The 20,419-nt window shown below is 37.7% G+C and overlaps 2 protein-coding genes across 7 annotated transcripts; one reads left to right on the plus strand and one right to left on the minus strand.

Moving 5' to 3' along the window:
* Window positions 1-535: 535 nt before the first annotated feature.
* On the plus strand, window positions 536-12,376 carry LOC139606245 (immunoglobulin kappa light chain-like). Of its 6 annotated transcripts, none has more exons than XM_071458300.1 (6): window positions 536-1,270; window positions 1,389-1,733; window positions 1,852-2,196; window positions 9,589-9,699; window positions 10,670-10,725; window positions 10,972-12,373. In XM_071458300.1, the coding sequence occupies exons 1-6, from the start codon at window positions 1,228-1,230 to the stop codon at window positions 11,107-11,109; spliced, it is 1,038 nt and encodes a 345-aa protein (XP_071314401.1). In that variant the 5' UTR covers window positions 536-1,227; the 3' UTR covers window positions 11,110-12,373. The 6 variants fall into 6 exon arrangements, with proteins under 6 accessions (XP_071314401.1, XP_071314405.1, XP_071314406.1 ...); XM_071458299.1 differs by lacking the exons at window positions 536-1,270; window positions 1,389-1,733; window positions 1,852-2,196 and adding exons at window positions 5,730-7,288; window positions 7,407-7,751; window positions 7,880-8,224 and having other exon boundaries at window positions 10,972-12,376; XM_071458304.1 differs by lacking the exons at window positions 9,589-9,699; window positions 10,670-10,725; window positions 10,972-12,373 and adding exons at window positions 2,966-3,077; window positions 4,524-5,104.
* LOC139606129 (uncharacterized) lies at window positions 12,233-18,734 on the minus strand. The gene is made up of 11 exons (XM_071458151.1): window positions 18,659-18,734; window positions 18,443-18,552; window positions 17,645-18,020; window positions 17,322-17,456; window positions 17,147-17,208; window positions 16,940-17,033; window positions 14,460-14,789; window positions 13,933-14,301; window positions 13,354-13,494; window positions 13,187-13,230; window positions 12,233-13,110 (listed from the first exon to the last, which is right to left on the minus strand). The coding sequence occupies exons 1-11, from the start codon at window positions 18,732-18,734 to the stop codon at window positions 12,976-12,978; spliced, it is 1,872 nt and encodes a 623-aa protein (XP_071314252.1). The 3' UTR covers window positions 12,233-12,975.
* Between the last annotated feature and the right edge of the window lie 1,685 nt (window positions 18,735-20,419).

The raw sequence follows: 20,419 nt of genomic DNA on the forward strand, positions 1-20,419 counted from the left end.
CTCTGAGGAAACAGCCCTGCTGCTCGCTAAAAGGTAGAGAAATGGCCCACCACAGCCTATGCCTGTCAGTACAGCTTATACATAGTCCTTTGTTGTTGTTTTTTTTTTTTTTTTTTTTTTGAATGGGAACTGTCATTACCAAGTGCTGTGACTCTAGAAAGACAGCAGTACACCCCGGTCTCCTATGACACAGTATTTTAAACAAATTTAAAATGAAGAAACACAAAGTTTCCTTCATGTTTGTTACATTTCAACTGCATTTGGGGGAAGCTGTAGTGGACAAATATAGAAAATTATAAAGACACATATAATATGGTGTAACAATTTCTCCATATCAGCTTAAAAGGTAATGATGTCTCTACAACTTGTTTCTGCTGCCCCCCACAAGTAGAGAAGAAGAAAATAACTGTTATTGCACATTTAATCTTAGGGTTATGATAATGATATGTAGACTATTCAATAGAATTAATTTTCAAAAACAAGTCAGATCATGCCGTCATATGGGCATGAAGACAAAAGATGAACAGAGACAACGGCTGTGCGTCACTTGACGAGACACAACGTAACAAACACCACACAAAGTAGATTCTGTTTTGAAGTGATTGTCATTAGGTTTTGCCTCTTTGCCTCAGACTGACGACCTCTCATGGCTGTGATTTTGTTCTGAAGGACGAACTCGCACACTGTTACCTCATTGCAAAATAGACTCTCTGAACGCGAGATTTCTTGAACCTGGAAGTACTCGTTTAACACACAGCTGTATCCCTCTATGACCCACAGTGGTGACAGACAACCTCCAAGGCCTCCAGTCAAGTGCTCTTCAATGTGTTGAAATAAAGATACGACATGTGACGTGACGACAACTACAAACTATTTGACTTAAGTGTAAGTTACATTGCACTTTCTGTTGTTGTTAAATTACTGAATTGAAGCACATTAACATTATCATTACACATTAATTGTTGAAAACTGAGGATCACAGACAGAAAAACTGAAACTTTAGTCACAATAAACTTGCTTTGAAAATATCAACTCGTCAACAGTACATGTACATGTGTCATTGAAATTGTATCACGGCTTTGGGAAAGTGGCTTTAGGGGGAAGTGCATTTTCAGCCTTTCAGCCAATCAGGACGATTTCCACTTTGTTGACTCTGATGATAGTGTGACTAAACCTTCATTTAGGTAGGAAGGCATCAGCAGTACAAGAGAATGGTGTTATACCACAATGATGGGACGACTGGCTGCTTTGATTCTTCTTAGTACAATGTGTAAGTGCAACTTTTAACTAATGAGACTAGTTAAATAGACATCTTTGATGGCAGACATTTTACATTGTTTTTGTCTTGTTGTCTCATAACTTTGTTCTTGTTTGTCTCTTTTCTTCAGCTGTGATCCAAACTGCAGAGGTTCCTCAACTCATGTCTTTCACTGCGGTTGAAGTTGGTGGGAATGTTACTTTGCCATGTCCACTCTCTGAGACACAAGACAAAGTCTTTCACTGGTATAAACAGGCTCTGGGATATATGGTCCAAACTGTAGTTACAAGAGCTTATGAGAAATCAACATTTAGTGAACAATTTATGAGCTCTCGTTTCGATATCACAGAGGACAAGTCTCAGTCTCTTCTTACCATCAGAAATGTAACCAAAGAGGATGAAGCAACATACTTCTGTCAAAGTGGAGCAGCGTATTCACCGCGCTTTGTTACTGGCATCTTCCTGGCTGTGAAGGGTAAAATTTGTTACTTTCCATGTCTATGCCCTTGACATTCATCACCAACTTTTTATGTCACACAAATATTTTGGATCATTAATTCCTGTTTGATGTCCTTTTTAACTGATTTGTGCAGATCGGAATCAGCAGAAACATGTCTATGTGAAACAAAGTACGGAGACAGCATCGGTCCAGCTGGGAGCCTCAATGACTCTCCAGTGTTCACTTCTCTCCACGAACAAAGGAAACAGAGTCCAGTGTCCAGGTGAACACAGTGTGCACTGGTTCAGAGCTGGATCAGGAGGATTTCATCCAGGCATCGTTTTCAATCACAGCAGCAGGAGAGAAGAACAAGAGGAAAGAAGCTGTGTCTACAGTTTGTCCAAAACTATACACAACTCCTCTGATGCTGGGACTTACTACTGTGCTGTGGTCACATGTGGACAGATCCTGTTTGGTGAAGGAACTAAAGTGGAGACAAGTACGTATTCATAATTCTAATAAAATAACATTTTATTTGTTGTAAATAATAATTAATTATATTTAAATCATTGATGAAAAACATACTTTAATCATTTAAACGTCTCATTATACTGTTTATTTAATTGCAGTTCTGTCAATAAGGACAGCATGGTACTTAGCAGAGTAACCGCTGAGATATCGCGATGTAACAACATCTATAAAAGTGGTCAGACAAGGCAAGAGATATGAATAGTCAGACAGTCAGGCAGGTTGTAAACAATACCCCAGACTGGTCAGACTTACCAGGAAGAGAAAAAAAGAAGGATAACAATAAATATATTACTCAAACTGTCCGTTGTAAACATTATTTCTTTCATCACAGTACATAAAGCTAAACTTGACTCATCTGCTAAATGTTGCCTCTAATTAAATATTGTGGAAGGATAATGAAGCAGAAGTTGCTTTGAGTCCACTGAACACCAACATGTACCATTATTGTTTCCACCACATGCTGTGCATGAAGATAAAAGCTGAAAACCTGAAACAATCAAAAGTTTGTTACATTTTGAGGTTTTGATTTATGACCAAAAAAAAAAAAAACCCACAAGGGCTTTTCTTATTCTGAGTTGTTTATCTCCACTATTTAATTTCTCTCTGACACTGACCCTTTGAAATTCCATAAACTGAAATGCCACACTTAAACTACTATTTTTAATATCATTCAAAATCATTATTGTTATTGTTTTAAATTGCATAGATTGTTATTGATTATATGATATTTTCTGCAGCTGGTTTCTACTTGGACTTTTCTTCATGGAGCCCAGCTGTCACTGTGCTCAGCGTTCTGTTGGCTCTCTGTGTGATTGTGATTGCCATCCTCATTTTCTCAAGAGACTGAAGGTAAGTTTGGTGCGACAGCAAAAATACAGAAAACCAATATGATTATAGATTTTCTGGATCCAGGACGTCAGAAAAAAACCTTGTTTCAGTCCAGGGACCTGTGTCACATTTAGTAAAATGTCTCAATTTCCCATTCATGCAACCCATGCATGAGCAAACATGAGCCCTGGTGGACTGTCACATTTATCTACAATTTGGGATAATAATTTGTGAATGATTGTTATTGATGTAATGCAGCCACCATTTGTGTATAAGCAGTGCTTGCAAACTGCTTTTGGGAAACTGGCCCCCAGTCTGGTTACAGTTCAGAAAATAACGTCTAAACAAAGTTGATGTGGTCACACACCTTGTACATCTCAGACCTTTTGAGTGTGTCGTCAGTGCAGGGAATTGGCAGTATTAATTTCAAGGCTTGAATCAAAAGCCATTGTTTCATGATGTGACTTTTCAGGCCCATTTCTTGGTTCAGTCCTCAAATCTGGTCGTGATCCCAGGACCCTCAGTGTGGCAATTTAGAGGATTTAGTTACACAAAGAAAGCTCTGCATCAGGTGTATTAGTTTGTCATCTATCTGCATGAGAAGAATGTCACCAAGTGGGATTTAGTATTTTGAGGAAATTATGCCATTACCTTTAAAAACTCACGGACATAAACATCAAGCTAACTACTCGATGAATGGCCACTCTGACCATGATTACACTAGTCACTGTAAAAGAGACTCGTCTGCACTGCCACAGTTGATCCTTAATTACACATTACCGTATTTTCTGGACTATAAGGCGCACTTAAAAGCCTTTAATTTTCTCAAAAAACGACAGTGCGCCTTATAATCCGGATATATGGATTAATTCTGGTTGTGCTGACTGACCTCAAAGCGATTTTGTGTGGTACACGGCGCTCACGGCGCTCTGTCAAAATGTTTTAGTACGACTTTGGTAAACTACAAAGCAGCACCGCTTGCAGCATTACGGCTATCGTAGTCAGGAGCGTCGCGGAGTAATACATACTGTGCTTCACCATAATATTACAGTGTGTGTGTATAAGGACCTATAAGGAGTTATTGTGAATACGCTAACGTTTGATTTAGTGGTATCAGACTGTGTTTATTTTTTATGTGTTACAAATGAACAAGGGTGGGAGTTATTGTGAATACGCTCATTAACGTTTGAACAATGTTGAGAGTTATTGTGAACGCGTTTAATAGAGTTTGACTGACTTATCTGACTGTTTTGTTTCGCTTAATGCGCCTTATAGTCCGGTGCGCTTTATATATGAAAAAAAGTTCGAAAATAGACCATTCATTGACAGTGCGCCTTACAATCCAGTGCGTCCTATTGTGCGGAAAATACGATATTTAAAAAAATTATCTGAATCTACACTGTATCTTGAAGCTCCTTGTGTCATCTTTAATACCTTTGTTAAAAAACAAACAATCATTATTTTTAGGGTGGTAACACAGAGGCTGTGAACTATTCTATCCCTGGATTTCTCCACAAAAGACAGAAAGAAGAGGAAAGAAGAAAGAAGAGTAGCAACGATTCCCGTTTGATGAAATTGACTGAATATCAAGAAGTCCAGTTCTTTGTTATATGTAAGAAATCCATCTCATTGTAATGCACGGACAAAGTGTGTGGAAATGCTGTTAACTTTGCAAGAGATTGTACTTTGTTTATGCTTTGTCTATCGACACTTAAGGCTGGAATTATGTTTCTTTGAAGAGGCACAAAAGTATTTCTGCAGGCCAGTGCAGAGTCGGGTGTTATAACCACACCTTGCAGAGACTTGCGCACAGGTCTCAGATCTCAACAATACTTTGTGTTGGACCTGAGTGCAAAGAAAGCTGATCAGGTGATCTAATGCATGTAGGGGGATGGGTTTGTAACAGAAAGGAAAACACACAAAACATAATACTCAGAGAAAAGCATGTTCAAGCCTTAACTTGTGTTTGCTAATGTTGCTTTGTTGAGGGAATAAGAATGGATATTTGTGTTGATTTTAATGTTGCAATAAATCTGTGTTTGATATCATTAATGTGCCACTGCACTGACTTCTGTCTTCATTATTATTATAAATATCTGCATTCTGATTTGACAAAACAAGCCCATGAAAAAAAACACAAAAAAAAAACGATGCCAAGCTAGGTGCGTAATCACTTTTGGCAAGAGATCAAATAACCAATATGTTCCTTTCAGACCTGTTCTAGTGTACATCACATAGGAAAGCAGCATAAATAGAAGTGAACGCAGATGAAGCTTGCACCTTGTGCTGTTGACTGCTCAACTTCCTTTCTTAGATGGGAAAGAGAGATGGGCAGTGAATCAATACATGCATTTGGTGTTAAAGCAAAAAACACAAATCCCCATAAATAGAGATTGAAGACAAAGATTTACACCATAAATGAGCACATATACAGACAAGTTCAGCTCAAACTGTCCGGTCTAAAGTAGTGTCTTATAGCTCTTTCTTCCTGCACCTCTAACCTCACTATATATCCTGTTGAAGCACATAATCAGGTCTGCTCTGAGGAAACAGCCCTGCTGCTCGCTAAAAGGTAGAGAAATGGCCCACCACAGCCTATGCCTGTCAGTACAGCTTATACATAGTCCTTTGTTGTTGTTTTTTTTTTTGGAACTGTCATTACCAAGTGCTGTGACTCTAGAAAGACAGCAGTACACCCCGGTCTCCTATGAAACAGTATTTTAAACAAACTTAAAATGAAGAAACACAAAGTTTCCTTCATGTTTGTTACATTTCAACTGCATTTGGGGGAAGCTGTAGTGGACAAATATAGAAAATTATAAAGACACATATAATATGGTGTAACAATTTCTCCATATCAGCTTAAAAGGTAATGATGTCTCTACAACTTGTTTCTGCTGCCCCCCCACAAGTAGAGAAGGAAAAAAAACTGTTAGTGAAGATTTAATCTTAGGGTAATGATAATGATACGTAGACTATTCAACAGAATTAATTTTCAAAAACAAGTCAGATCATGCATTCATATGGGCATGAAGACGAAATATGAACAGAGACACCGACTGTGCGTCACTTGATGAGACACAACGTAACAAACACCACACAGAGTAGATTCTGTTTTGAAGTGATTGTCATTAGGTTTTGCCTCTTTGCCTCAGACTGACGACCTCTCATGGCTGTGATTTTGTTCTGAAGGATGAACTCGCACACTTTTACCTCATTGCAAACTAGAATTACCAGCACCACCTCAGCCAGAGTTTTGAAGTTGGGGTGAAGTGATCAGAAGTCGGCAAGACTCTCTGAACGCAGGATTTCTTGATCCTGGAAGCACTCGTTTAACACACAGCTGTATCCCTCTGTGACCCGCAGTGGTGACAGACAACCTCCAAGGCCTCCAGTCAAGTGCTCTTCAATGTGTTAGACAGCAAGACATATTGCTTAGAGGGGAATTCAGTTATCTCCATGATGAACTCTAAAATATGCAAAAGGTGTGTGTCAGTGTGGTGCCACAGAGTTTGCCATCTAACTCCTAATCTGTCACAATGATGGACGGCCTTCAGATTTTTCCGTCGTTGAAACAATTAAATGATGGAAAATATTCGGTTGACAGGACTGCTGCTCTACACACCCCTGCAACCCCCAACTCAGACTGACAACAGTAAGTTTACAGCACAGTTGCCTCACATCAGGCAGATTACACAGCCCTGTAACAGAAAAAGCTTTGCGAGGAGACTTGTTATTACTCATTAGGTTGTAAACAAACCTGTTTTACATGGCTGACGTCGCCAACGCAGGAAGTTAAAGATACGACATGTGACGTGACGACAGCTACAAACTATTTGCCTTTAGTGTAAGTTACATTGCACTTTCTGTTGTTGTTAAATTATGGAATTGAAGCACATTAACATTATCATTACACATTAATTGTTGAAAACTGAGGATCACAGACAGAAAAACTGAAACTTTAGTCACAATAAACTTGCTTTGAAAATATCAACTCGTCAACAGTACATGTACATGTGTCATTGAAATTGTATCACGGCTTTGGGAAAGTGGCTTTAGGGGGAAGTGCATTTTCAGCCTGTCAGCCAATCAGGACGATTTCCACTTTGTTGACTCTGATGATAGTGTGACTAAACCTTCATTTAGGTAGGAAGGCATCAGTAGTACAAGAGAATGGTGTTATACCACAATGATGGGAGGGCTGGCTGCTTTGATTCTTCTTAGTACAATGTGTAAGTGCAACTTTTAACTAATGTGACTAGTTAAATAGACATCTTTGATGGCAGACATTTTGCATTGTTTTTGTCTTGTTGTCTCATAACTTTGTTCTTGTTTGTCTCTTTTCTTCAGCTCTGATTCAAACTGCAGAGGTTCCTCAACTCATGTCTTTCACTGCGGTTGAAGTTGGTGGGAATGTTACTTTGCCATGTCCACTCTCTGAGACACAAGACAAAGTCTTTCACTGGTATAAACAGGCTCTGGGATATATGGTCCAAACTGTAGTTACAAGAGCTTATGAGAAATCAACATTTAGTGAACAATTTATGAGCTCTCGTTTCGATATCACAGAGGACAAGTCTCAGTCTCTTCTTACCATCAGAAATGTAACCAAAGAGGATGAAGCAACATACTTCTGTCAAAGTGGAGCAGCGTATTCACCGCGCTTTGTTACTGGCATCTTCCTGGCTGTGAAGGGTAAAATTTTTACTTTCCATGTCTATGCCCTTGACATTTATCAACTTAAATTTACCAACTTTTTATGTCACACAAATGTTTTAGATCATTAATTCCTGTTTGATGTCCCTTCTTACTGACTTGTGCAGATCGGAATCAGCAGAAACATGTCTATGTCCAACAAAGTCCGGAGACAGCATCGGTCCAGCTGGGAGCCTCAATGACTCTCCAGTGTTCACTTCTCTCCACGAACAAAGGAAACAGAGTCCAGTGTCCAGGTGAACACAGTGTGCACTGGTTCAGAGCTGGATCAGGAGGATTTCATCCAGGCATCGTTTTCAATCACAGCAGCAGGAGAGAAGAACAAGAGGAAAGAAGCTGTGTCTACAGTTTGTCCAAAACTATACACAACTCCTCTGATGCTGGGACTTACTACTGTGCTGTGGTCACATGTGGACAGATCCTGTTTGGTGAAGGAACTAATGTGGAGACAAGTATGTTTTAAATTCTTCTTATCTTAAATACATCTTAACCATTAAGACTTATCAGATTTCATATAGATGTAGCTTGATTGAAATATTATGGTGTTTGATATACAAATGCAGTCAAGGGGCATTTTTCATGACAGACATTCTGATACCATATATCAAAGTAGGGAAAGCAGAGATGAGCTTCATTACATTACAAATTGCTGCATTACATTAAGTTATTACAGTTCCAGGGTGTTGTTGTTGTTGTGTATGCATTGATCAAGCATTAATGTTACCAGTTCCAGCTGCTCATATCCTCCTAGATCAGGGGTCGGCAACCATAAACACTCAAAGAGCCATTTGGACCTGTTTCCCACAGAAAAGAAAACACCAGGAGCCACAAACAGCTTTTGGCATCTAAAATTAAGAAAACACTGTATATATAGTTTTTTACCTTTATGCTATGTATAAAAAAAACTATAGTGTGTTACATTTATGAAATCAATGAACTGCTACAGAGAAAACAAAATTTTATTTCTGCATGCAACAAAAACATTGTGAACTTCGAAAAAAAAGACGCTTGGTTGAAGGTTACTTTCAAATAAAATACTCAATGTCTATTTGAGTTCTCGTCAGCAGTGAAAGCAAATGAATCTGCCCACGTAGCATTAAATGTTCTGTTTTCTTAAAAAATGTTTCTTTTCTTGGATTTACCCATGGTTAGCCTACCGGGGGTCGAAAAGCTCAATAAATTGCGTGCCGGCGTGACACATATTTTGAGTGAAAAAAAATTAAACATGTTTTATTTTAATGTTACAAGATCACCATAATCTTCAAATTTAGAATAACATTTAAAATACTAATGAACTAAAATAAAATAAATCTAAATTAAATACTCATTATTTATTTTCCAAAGCCACAGGGAGCCGCACAAGAGGGATGAAAGAGCCACATGCGGTTTCAAGTTTGATACCCTAAACTTGTCGTGTAAAAATGTACATCTAATATCTATATTCCATGTTTAATGCTTTGCATATTTTAATTAACATAGTATTTTTTGTGAAATATATTCACGTCCCTTTCAAATTGCATCTTTAAGTCGGGTAAAGCAGAGCATTCTGATGTGTTAAGCCTACATGTTAGTCTTAAAATTGTGCTTTTCATGGCTTTCTTATAAACATGTTGGTTTATTTATTTGATTATAAAGAAAGATGGCTACTTTTGACTAAGATTAAATTATGCTTTTTGAAATCTTTAGTATTCCGACAGTGCTGCAATACGGCGATGATTTGGTTTTGAGTTATCAAATAATTTTGTAGCTGCTGTCATGATTAGTCATTAACACGCATGAAAGAGGTTTTAAGTGTTTCTTCTAAAACTATCACCAGAACTGGACCTAGTTGACATCGTGCTTGGAGGACTGCTGGCCTGCTGCGTGACTGTGATTGCGGTCCTTATTTACTACTTAAATCGAAGGAAAGCTTGTGAACATTGCAAAGGTAGGTTCACTGAAAGTCTATTTCTTTTTTTATGCATTTCTTTATGTAAAGGATCCAACATAAAAATGTTGGTTTTATTTATATCATATCGGTCATATCAGTGATGAATAAGTTTAAATTCATGATATTGCTCTGCTGGCAGGCTAACGTCAAATGTACCTTATGTATTTCTCAGTTTTCTTTGTTTGTGCCTACGAGCCACTGAATTGGTATTTTCAGGTAGTGATGTATTAGTTTCGGCCATGAGGTAAGAAACTGTGGACATGTTTTATATCCATTGGCATTAACTTAATTAGTGGAAGACCCTTAATTTATTAAATGTTTAACATTGTAATTAGATATTAATGTAATAAAATTAAAGAATTACAGTAAAATTTGCATAAACAAAGACATTTACCAGCTTTTTGGGCAATCCTGCTGACAAACCAACTGGAGGGGCACTCGTAGTGCAGACCTCTGCCAAGGCTAATGTCAAACAACGTAAACCAGACTTCAGAGAAAAAAACTGAAATTCATGGTAAATGATCCTAATCTGGCACAAAATTAAACAGGCTTCACTGGCCCCATCTCTCCTCCAAGTTTGGTGCAAGTCGGTTCAATTTTTGCATAGTTCTGCTGACAACCAAAAACAGACATGGGTGAAAACATACATCACTTGGCAGAGGTAACGACAACACACAGATCTTAACAATTCAACCCATATAACATAATATAAGACTCTCTCTCTCTTTAACTGGGTCACAATCTGCAATCTGCACCAAGCTCTAACCAACTGAATGCTTAATAGCCAACATTAGAAGAGGTACAGGTACATTACAGGAATGAATGTGTAACTGAAAACGTAATCCGAGTCTTATTTTTCTCACCCATCCTCTTTAGCAGACGGACGGTAGAAGTCACGCTGATGTGACAGCAGTAAGAACATGCCTGGAGTATGCACACTTTCTAAAGGGTTTGCTTTCATTGACAGGATCCTCTCATAATCCTGGACATGACAAGTTGACAGTGGATCAATCAACTGACCCGGTAAATACAATTCAAATAAATCTGAGTGTTTAACAGTTACTTTTTGATTCAACAGTATGTGTCATAGAGGGAAACTGGTGTCCTGATTTTCATTTAAACCCCTTAACTTTGGTTAAAATGTGCTCAGTAGCTAGATACCAAAACCTTATAGTATTAATTCCTCTCTTGGAGGCGATTTAACTGGTCTTGATTTTACACCAGTAATCTCTAAAATACGAGTTACTAATACACGCTTATCGTTTGAAGGATGGTGATGCAGATGCTGCAAACTATGTAGCACTAAATTTCTCCACAAGGAGAGAGAAAAGAGCGAAGAAGAGGAGAGAGTCACCACAGGAGTGTGTGTACTCCGCTGTGAAAGTAAACTATCACACTTCGCACTAACCCTCTCCAGAGGCAGAGCACGTGAATCGAAAGACCCCAACTCTCCTCAGTGGACTTCAGCTTGGCTCATCTTCGCAGGTGCACTGGGCCTCATGCCTTTTGTGTCGCTACAGACTATACAGTTTTAACTGTGTAAAGCCTCCATGACGCATAATGCAGCCTATGTTGCTTTCACTGTACATAAGCAGTTCCTTTATGTGAGGTTCATCCTATGACAAATGTCAGCCTGAGAAAGAACATGACTCGATTGTACAAGCACGAGTGGGTAACTGAGAAAAGGAGCAAAGGTGAAGCTGAAACTCTTTTTACATCAGTGACTGAATATGTTGGTTTGACATCTACTGAAAATCTTATTGCTGATTTTGCTGTTATTAAAGTCACTTTATTACTGTGAGAAATAGAATAAAACTGCATTTGTTTGTACTTTTGCATCCAACTCGAACTTGATGGAGTCTAGTGGAGTGCTGTACTGTGACTCATGTCTGTGCATGTCTCTGTTCAGAACCTAAAATGCCACTTTCCCATTGTTTTGCACGCACACTGCGGTGACTCCATTATGGTGTGAAGTTCTCTCTGGTGAACATGGCTTCTTTGCGGGAGCAGTTGGTAGTGACGGTTGCATTGAGAGTTTCTTTTCTTTCAGTTTGATTATCATGTATCAGTATTAATGGTTTGAAAAACACAGTAAATGGACAGTTAAATATGGCTCTTAATGTTTTGTTATATATGATGATTTATTTATTGACAGTCTAGCTTCAAAGTCACAGATAACAGGTTGTCTGGTCACACAACATCAGCAACTGGTGAAAGGTGAGATGTCTAAGCGTTAACACCTGTTGTGTACCTACACACAGACTGACTGACAGACTGAATATAAGGGCTTCCTGCCTTGTGGTCTCTAAACAAAGAGGTGTATGAATGCAACAGACCTATTACTAACTTTTTTGTTTCCTTATTGCAGCATTATTTCCTGTCATTCAGTGCTTAACCAGCACCATAACTTTTACTTTTACTGCTAACAAACGACTTAAATCACATGATAACATCACACATTCATTTCGACCCACATGACTTACCCACCACTTTTGGTAGAACAAAATAAAAGAGTGGACACAATGACAGGTCAGCTGGAGCAATTTATTAAGCAGAGTTGGAAAATCAAAATTGAAATGTCAAAAGGTCATAATGGATGGACGTTGAAATAGTTAATGGAACAAGTTTTATGACAGAAAAATCTGACATTAGTGATTCGACACAGACGTAGACAGCTAAGCATTAATGTGACAGCGTCATAGATAGGTAAAGGGAAGAGCTTCACTCTGTCCAACATTGGTTAAACTGAATCTAACTCATTTTAAGCATAACAACACGACAAATGGAGATATATACTGAGTTGTCAGTTTAAAAGGTGCATCTAGCTAAAACTAATGTAGTCTAATACAACAGTCCTGCAATGAATCATCCCTTCATGAAGGTTAATATTAAATTTTTGTTCCGTGTTAAAGAGGTGTTAAATCAACTGTATAATCATTTTAGAGGCTGCGATTTGAGATGCTGTTGAACTGTATTGCATAATGTCGTCAGGTGTTTAGTCCCTCCCATTCACATCAGTGAGGATAAGCCTAAACAACAGAGACACCTCTTTGCATAATGTAATACAGTTCAACAGCTCCACAAATTTCAGCCACCAAAATTATCATACAGTTGAGTGAACACCTCGCTGAAACAGTTTCAATAAGAATATAACATCATAACCCTTGTGATGAAGAACTTATTGCAGGACTGCAGAGCAACAACCTTTAGGTTTAAACAGAACAACATCAACTATGACATATGATACTAACTTAGTTCAGTCCATTTATCTCACTAATCCAACCCAAAAGCCTTGACAGCAGCGTAGATTCTCTCTCTGCCCTCCACTTTTGCATCTCTCATTTCATCACTGCAAGTTTTCATCATGGTAAAGACGACAGCTGAGTAAACCCACCTGTCCTCACGTCTCTGAGGAAATGGAATTCAAAAAATGAAATAGCAAATGCAAAATTGCATAATGGTTTTTTTTATGAGTTAAGCTTACCTTAAAATTCCTTTTTGCAATATTTTCTTGAAGGGAGACAGTGGCTGCAATTTAAAAAATAATAATCAATCGATAACATAACTAAGGATTATGTGGGAAATATGTTACAACTAATGAAATTAGCATTAGCTAAATAATGTGAGATATAGGGAGGCAAGTTATTTTACCGTTGCAATAGTCACACTTGCTTTTCTTGATGGTGTAAATTAAGAAAGCTATAACAACCAGACTTATTGCCAGAATAGCAAACAGCAGAAGCAGACTTATGTTGTCCTGCTGTAAAACACCAAATGACCACAATCCACTTCCTGAAACATAAAAAGGTTCAAACAATTCAAGATTTGGGTTATAAGTAAAAGTGAATTAAAACATAATTCCACCTAAGAGGATTTTATTCTACTTAAATGTGCAAATTCCTTGATTATCCCCTTAAATCACACTGACATGCCAGTGGGTTCGTCATTTCAAACTGGTGTACAGCCATTGTTTGAACCCACATAATTGTATTTCCTTTCCTTCTCCTCATTAAGATAGCAAAATAGCAAATGTGACGGCTTGAATTTTGGAGGAATGTGTGTAAAATATGCACAAGACATCTAAAATACTTCCATTTGAACAAATGGTGCAACCAGAAAAAGTCGTGGATTGGAATGAACAAAATGAAAGTGTAAAATAAGGATTTTTACAACCATAAACACGCTGTATAAAATTGGAGAACTACATAAACATAACACTGATACAGTTACCTTCAATCTCCACTTTTGTTCCATTTCCAAATAAAATCTCCCCACATGTGACCACAGCGCAGTAGTAAGTCCCAGCATCAGAGGAGCTGACGGTCTTAGAGAAGCGGTAAACGCAGCTCTTCGTCGGAGAACGTTCATCAGGTTTCTTGTCACATTCATCAGGTCTATTTCCGTCAGCATAAATAATGTTTGGAAGAGATTTATCTGAACTGACTCCAAACCAGTGCACACTGTGATCACCTGGACAGGAGTTCTTCTCTGAGTGAGAGAGGACTGAACACTGAAGAGTCACCGAGGCTCCTGGGTGAACTGGGTCGGGCACTGTCGGCAACTGAACAACAGTGTAGTCTGACATCCTTTGGGAGTTTTCTATGAAATGCAAGAGAGTGGAAATGGCTGAGAAATTGTCTGTAGCATGTAATTTATTGAGCAGATTTGGGGAATAAAAAATGGAAGAGTCAAAAGGTCAAAATGGATGCTGAAGATGAACAAACACATATTTGCGATTCTACAGACACATGTATTACCTTTTAAAGACAAATACATGCCACTCCACTGATCCTTATTCCAGGTAGTGACTGCACAGTGATACAGTGCCTCATCCTCTTGGACTGCACTAAGAATGGTCAGAGCACTTGCAGTGGTGGTATGGTTGACATGAAATCGTGAGGGAGGAAACCCATCTTCAAATGTAGGATTTGCAGTACTTTTCATCAGCGAAATAATTAATGTGAGGGTATCCCCAGTACTCTGTTTGTACCACTTGACTCGTATATTGCTGTGTTCTGATTGAGGGTAAGAGCATGTGAAGGTGACAGGTTCACCAAGCTGAACTGTTGTCACTGAAATCAGTGCATCTGAGTTAAAAAATAAAGAAAAATATAAAATTGGTATTAAAGAGAAAACAAAGCATTTATTACATAAATTAATATACACAAGAGTTAATGTAAAGATGCCCGTGTTACTTTAGTACACATAACAAATTACTCCAAAAAATGTATTTTGCCCTCCAGCAAAACTCTCATAATAAATTGGTTGGACAGAGGGAGTAAGCACTTACATCCTTGATGAAGAAGAAAAAGAATAATCCATAAAAGAATCATGTTGACGTCTCGTGTTCGGATCATTGTTGGCTTCTCAGAGTGTGAAGACGGTCACACTGTCTAATGCTAACACTTGGTTATCACCAAAGTGAGGTTTCAAAAGTTGTGAAATATTTCCTGTCACTCTTCTCATGCAGGTTTATGACCTCTGAGGTTCTGTGGTTTTGTTCGAATGGAGGCAAAACTTCAGCATTTTTTATAGCATTACTTGGAAGTTGGTCTCTATAAGCTGTTACAAGGGAATCTTGGTTTTACTGAGATAAAAAAACTCTCGTTATTATCCATTTGCTTATGCATATCATTATCTCCATGATAGCTTTGCTTTTCACACCTGTCGTTCAGCTTCTTTTGGCTGATTCCACAAAGCAAATTTTATATCAGTGTTCAAGGTGATTTTGGGTCAACGGTGACTAACAATAGAATCATTTTAGTGACTTTCATCCTGCCTCATCGGTTTTACACAAATTCCCAAGTAAACAAGACCAAGAGTCTGCAGCAGCTGTGTTATTCAGTGCTTAGGATAAATGCTAACAATTGCATGCTAACATGCTTCCAATGACAATACTAAAATGCTGATATTTAGCAGGTTTAATGTTTACCTGCTAAATATCAGCTGCTGATGTTGCTAATACCCAAACAAAACTTACTTCACTAATTAAGAAGCTGTTCTTCACTGTGCCACAGCTTATCCATCGTGTCTGGTCATTAAAAGCTCAAATTAGTTGGGAGTGTAACGCTGATGGTACACTGATAGACAGGATATCTTGTATCACAGTGATGATGAGGGGAAATTGCCGCTCTTACATAAAAAATGTTACTTTTCAAGTCACTTTCAGGAAGGAAATGGCTGCGTGTTTGAAGTAGGACAAAAGCGCACCACTCTTTCAAGCCACTTTCATTTGCTGAGAACTGGGGGGGGGGGGGGGGGCACCCATTCTAATATGCATATGTGTTACCATGGTTAGCAAATGATCTTGTATAGGTCAGTTATAGGTAACTATGTGCAACAAACAAATCACATTAATTGGTTTAGTTTAGCTTTTGTGAGACACAATCCTTTTTCCCGCAACCCTGCTGTCTCTTCTGGGACAAAAACTAGCTGTATGAATTTGGTTTTGGGAAATTTTCTACCAATTTTTAATATTGTTTTTGTTCAAACAATCAATTAATTTAGGATAATGAAAATAGTCATTAGTATTAAACTGATTTTTTAAATAAATGTTTTAAGTTTTGAAAAATTGGTGGAAATTTTTTCATGAAAGCCAAAATGGATATTTACATATTTCTTAAAATTGTTGTGGCATTTGTCAGTAAACTTCCATTTCCATTCTGTTTCTTCCTCAAATAGCTCTTAAATCTACACAAAGCAGTTCTTTAATTTATGATTCCAGGGATAATTTTAACACAATTATATGTTTTAAAGTTATTTTTAGTTTGTGCTTAAACCTGACATTTCTTTATTTCAGTTACAGAGACAATCTATTACTTAAACATTTGGGGCTGTAGGTTAGGTTTACAAGACTTGATTCTTTAATCACATCAGTCAGTTATTTGTACAAGAATGTTGTTACTTGTCCTTTTGTGACAATGCAAGCTTGAATATATAAACTTTCCACATAAGAGTTAAAAAGAAACAGCATATATAAAAGAAACAGGTAGATAAGAATTGCAAAAAGTCCCTCTGTGGGCCTATCATATACTTTTATCTAGAAGTGTAAAGAAAAATGAAAATTAAAGATCTGGTCTGAATGTGTAAGTGACATTATTTGTCTCTCAAGGGAAAACTTTAAGATATACTTCTAACATCCCCACATGGTGTCGATATAATCATTAAATTAACATCAATTCGTATCTCGAGTGTGTATGTTGCTATTTCTATCCCAAAATCACATCAGCGTAAATACTCTCTCCTTCGACTGCTTTTCCATCACTCCTTAGACGACGGCCAGCTTTCCTGGTAAATCTTGGCACAGAATAAACCAACGAGTCTCCATCTGTCTGTAGAAATATGTGGAAAAATATTATGTGACAGCACATAAAGATATAAAATAATAATAATAATAATTCTTATTATTATTTTAAAAAAAAATGCTATATTTGCAATGACTTACCTTGTGACTTTGTTGATGACTCACGGTTGTTGCAGCATTTGTTTGCATCGCAGCAGAAGAATCTACATTATGACATTAAAAACTATGAATAACAATCAGCAAGGACGTAAGGATGTAAGGATTTAATTCTATACTGAAAATTAATTGTAGTTTAATCAAAAGTAGGTTTTATTACCATTGAAACAAGTATACTTGTTTTTCTTGATGATGTAAATTAGTAAAGCTGTAACAATAAAACTTAGAGCCAAAGCAGTGAACAGTAGAAGGAAAACTGCCTTTTGAGAATTGCCAAATGACCCCATGTTGGCTGCTGAAATATTAAGAAAAGGAACAAATGACAAAAATTTGTGAACAGTAACCAAATATCAAACACTAATGTTGCATCTTGCTAATATGATAAATATTCGATTGAAAATGATCTTTAAAGATTTAAATTATCTTCCAAATAAAGATTAAATGTACAAATTGTCGTTATTGACATGACAATTAGGTGGTTACCTTCAATTCCCAGTTTCATTCCATTTCCAAATAATATCTCTCCACACGTGGCCACAGCACAGTAATGAGTCCCAGCATCAGAGGAGCTGACGTTCTTGGAGAAGTTGTAGACACATTTCTGTGTCGACTGAGCCTCAGGACTCTCTTCACATTGATCACCACTGTTTCCATGAGCATAGATTAAACTGGGCTGAGATTCATCTGCTCCGGCTCTGAACCAGTACACACTGTGATCTCCTGGACAGGTTTTCTTCTCAGAGTCAAAGAGGACTGAACACTGCAGAGTCACTGAGTCTCCTGGACGGACTGGATCAGATGGAGGGACCTGAATGATGGCAGTGATATCAGGTTCTGGTCCTGGGAAATGAGAAAAAATCTATTTGCTTATTTTCCATTAAATTTAAATTGCATTACAAATAGAATGTGGGCAACATACTTGAATACTTATTCAAGGTTATAAATTTAATGAAATTGTGCCCTAAATGCTTCCTATTAAAAACATATTTTTGTTTCCAAAAGTTAACCTCTGCTAATTGAATGTTGGGTATTAAGAAGGTGAATATTTCTCCACTTACCTTTGACTCTCAGAAAAGTAATGTTCAGAAATGTTGTTCGTAGCTCCACATGTTTTTCACAGTAGTAAAATGCAGTATCACTCAGCTCTGTTTTAGTTATATGAAGAACAAATGTTCCAGGCTCTTGTTTTGCTGTGATTCGAGGAGTCTTATTAAAGTTGGCACTATCAAAAGTATAAGTGGCTCCTAAGACTTCAGGCAAGTTTCCAGCATGAAGTCTGACCCAAAATAAGGTTCCTGCGTCCATCTTTGAACCCTGGCGGCTACATGTTAGAGTCACATCTTCCCCAACATGAACAGTTTTAGTCAAAAAGTTCTGGTCGGCTCTGCATCCTGAAAAAGAAATCAGATGAAGACCAGTTATTTAAAAATGATTTAAAGTCATACACGATAAATTTACCGTAATGTGACATTAACAGAAGCTGGATATGATACTTACGTCCAAGAGTGAACACGAGCGCAATGCAAAATGTGATCAGCATCTTCAGGTTGATCCACTTGAGACGAGAGTTCATTTAGATTGTACTGCCAGATGATTAATCTAATGTAATTATATGAAATGGGAGGGAACAATGCAAAGGGAGGGAGCAATTTGAGAACAATCTGACTGGTCTCTCACCATGTTGGCTGTGAAGTGTACCACCTATGTGGAGATGTCAATCATCATACATAACTGCATGTGCGGTTTGGTTTTGCCATTGTCATGAAAACACATGCTTCAAAGAAACTAAGTAGACTTCTTGTTCACAGAATTTCCTCTGTCATTAAATCACCTATAACAAATCTTAAATAATGTATTAATTCCATTGCTATAATGTCATTTTAACATTTATAGCAGTTTATTGTCATCACATTACATTTCTGAGACATGTGAAAACCACCCGCTGCTGTTAGATCAATAATATCACTACTTGAAAGTATCATTTAACCAAACTTTTTTTTATTGAGATGTCATTTATAGTTTTGATGAAAGGACAGTATAAATAAGTCTAAGTAAGTGAAGACAATACGTTATGACACATTATAGGTGAGTATCAGTCTCTTTCTATCCAATGGACAATATCCAATGCAACCCAGCACCAAGACGTTGCTGCCACAAGGTTCAGGATCTGTCTAAACTAAAACAGTGGTTGGCTTTCTTAAAGCAATGTTGCTGCTAATCAAACTGTCCAAAGCCTGTAAAAACGCCATTCTAACAGCAGAAACACTGGGGTCATATATTAGAGACACTGGGGTCATATATTAGAGACAGTGGGGTCATATATTAGAGACACTGGGGTCATATATTAGAGACACTGGGGTCATATATTAGAGACAGTGGGGTCATATATTAGAGACAAAACTACTCCCTTTATTTTTGTAGACAAAATTAAAATGACAAAGACCTATTCAGTTTGAATGTGTCATATCTCCTATGTTGACTCTAGTAGTTACTGTAACACATCTGATGTCTATGCCTCCTCTTTGTTACTGTTATACTACCATGCACACTAGTAACCCCCCACCTCCACCACCACCATCATCATCATCATCATCATATCTCTCTCTCTCTCTCTCTCTCTCTCTCTCTCTCTACATTGCTGCCACCTTTTGGTGAGAAGCAGATGGTTTGTTGATTGAGTGGGCAACCTTGAACCCAGACCATTATGCTCAAATAAAAGGGTTTTGGTAACGTGTTTCCCTGCTCTCTCATAATGCCTCTGCACTGATCAATTGTTTAATGGAGCATAAAGATGATCAAGACTGTCTCTTCTTTAGGACACTGTTGCAATTCTATTAAGAGTGAGGGATGCTTTGTGCCAGCAGCAAGTTGGATTTAGAGCGCTATGCAAAAAATGATCAGCATTTTCTGGTTGATCGACTCTAGACAGCAGTTCATTTGGACTGTACTGCCAGATGATTAATCTAATTTAATTATATAAAATGGAAGGGAACAACAAAAAGGCGGGAAGAATGAAAAGGGAGGGAATAACCTAAGAACAATCGGACTGGTCTCTCATCATGCTGGCTGTGAAGTGTACCACCAATGATCTCAGCCAGGTCTTTCTAATCAGCATACATGACCGCATGAGCAGTTTGGTTTTGTCATTGTCATAAAACCACATGATTCAAACCTGTTATTAACAAAGTAGACTAAATGTTCACAGAAGTTCTGTGAGGATATCACCAATAACAAATAAATAAAAATGTATGAAAGCGT

Source organism: Trachinotus anak, unplaced genomic scaffold (genome assembly GCF_046630095.1).
Source record: "Trachinotus anak isolate AG129_WGS33_773 ecotype Australia unplaced genomic scaffold, CSIRO_AGI_Tana_v1 ptg000021l, whole genome shotgun sequence".
Taxonomy (NCBI): domain Eukaryota; kingdom Metazoa; phylum Chordata; class Actinopteri; order Carangiformes; family Carangidae; genus Trachinotus; species Trachinotus anak.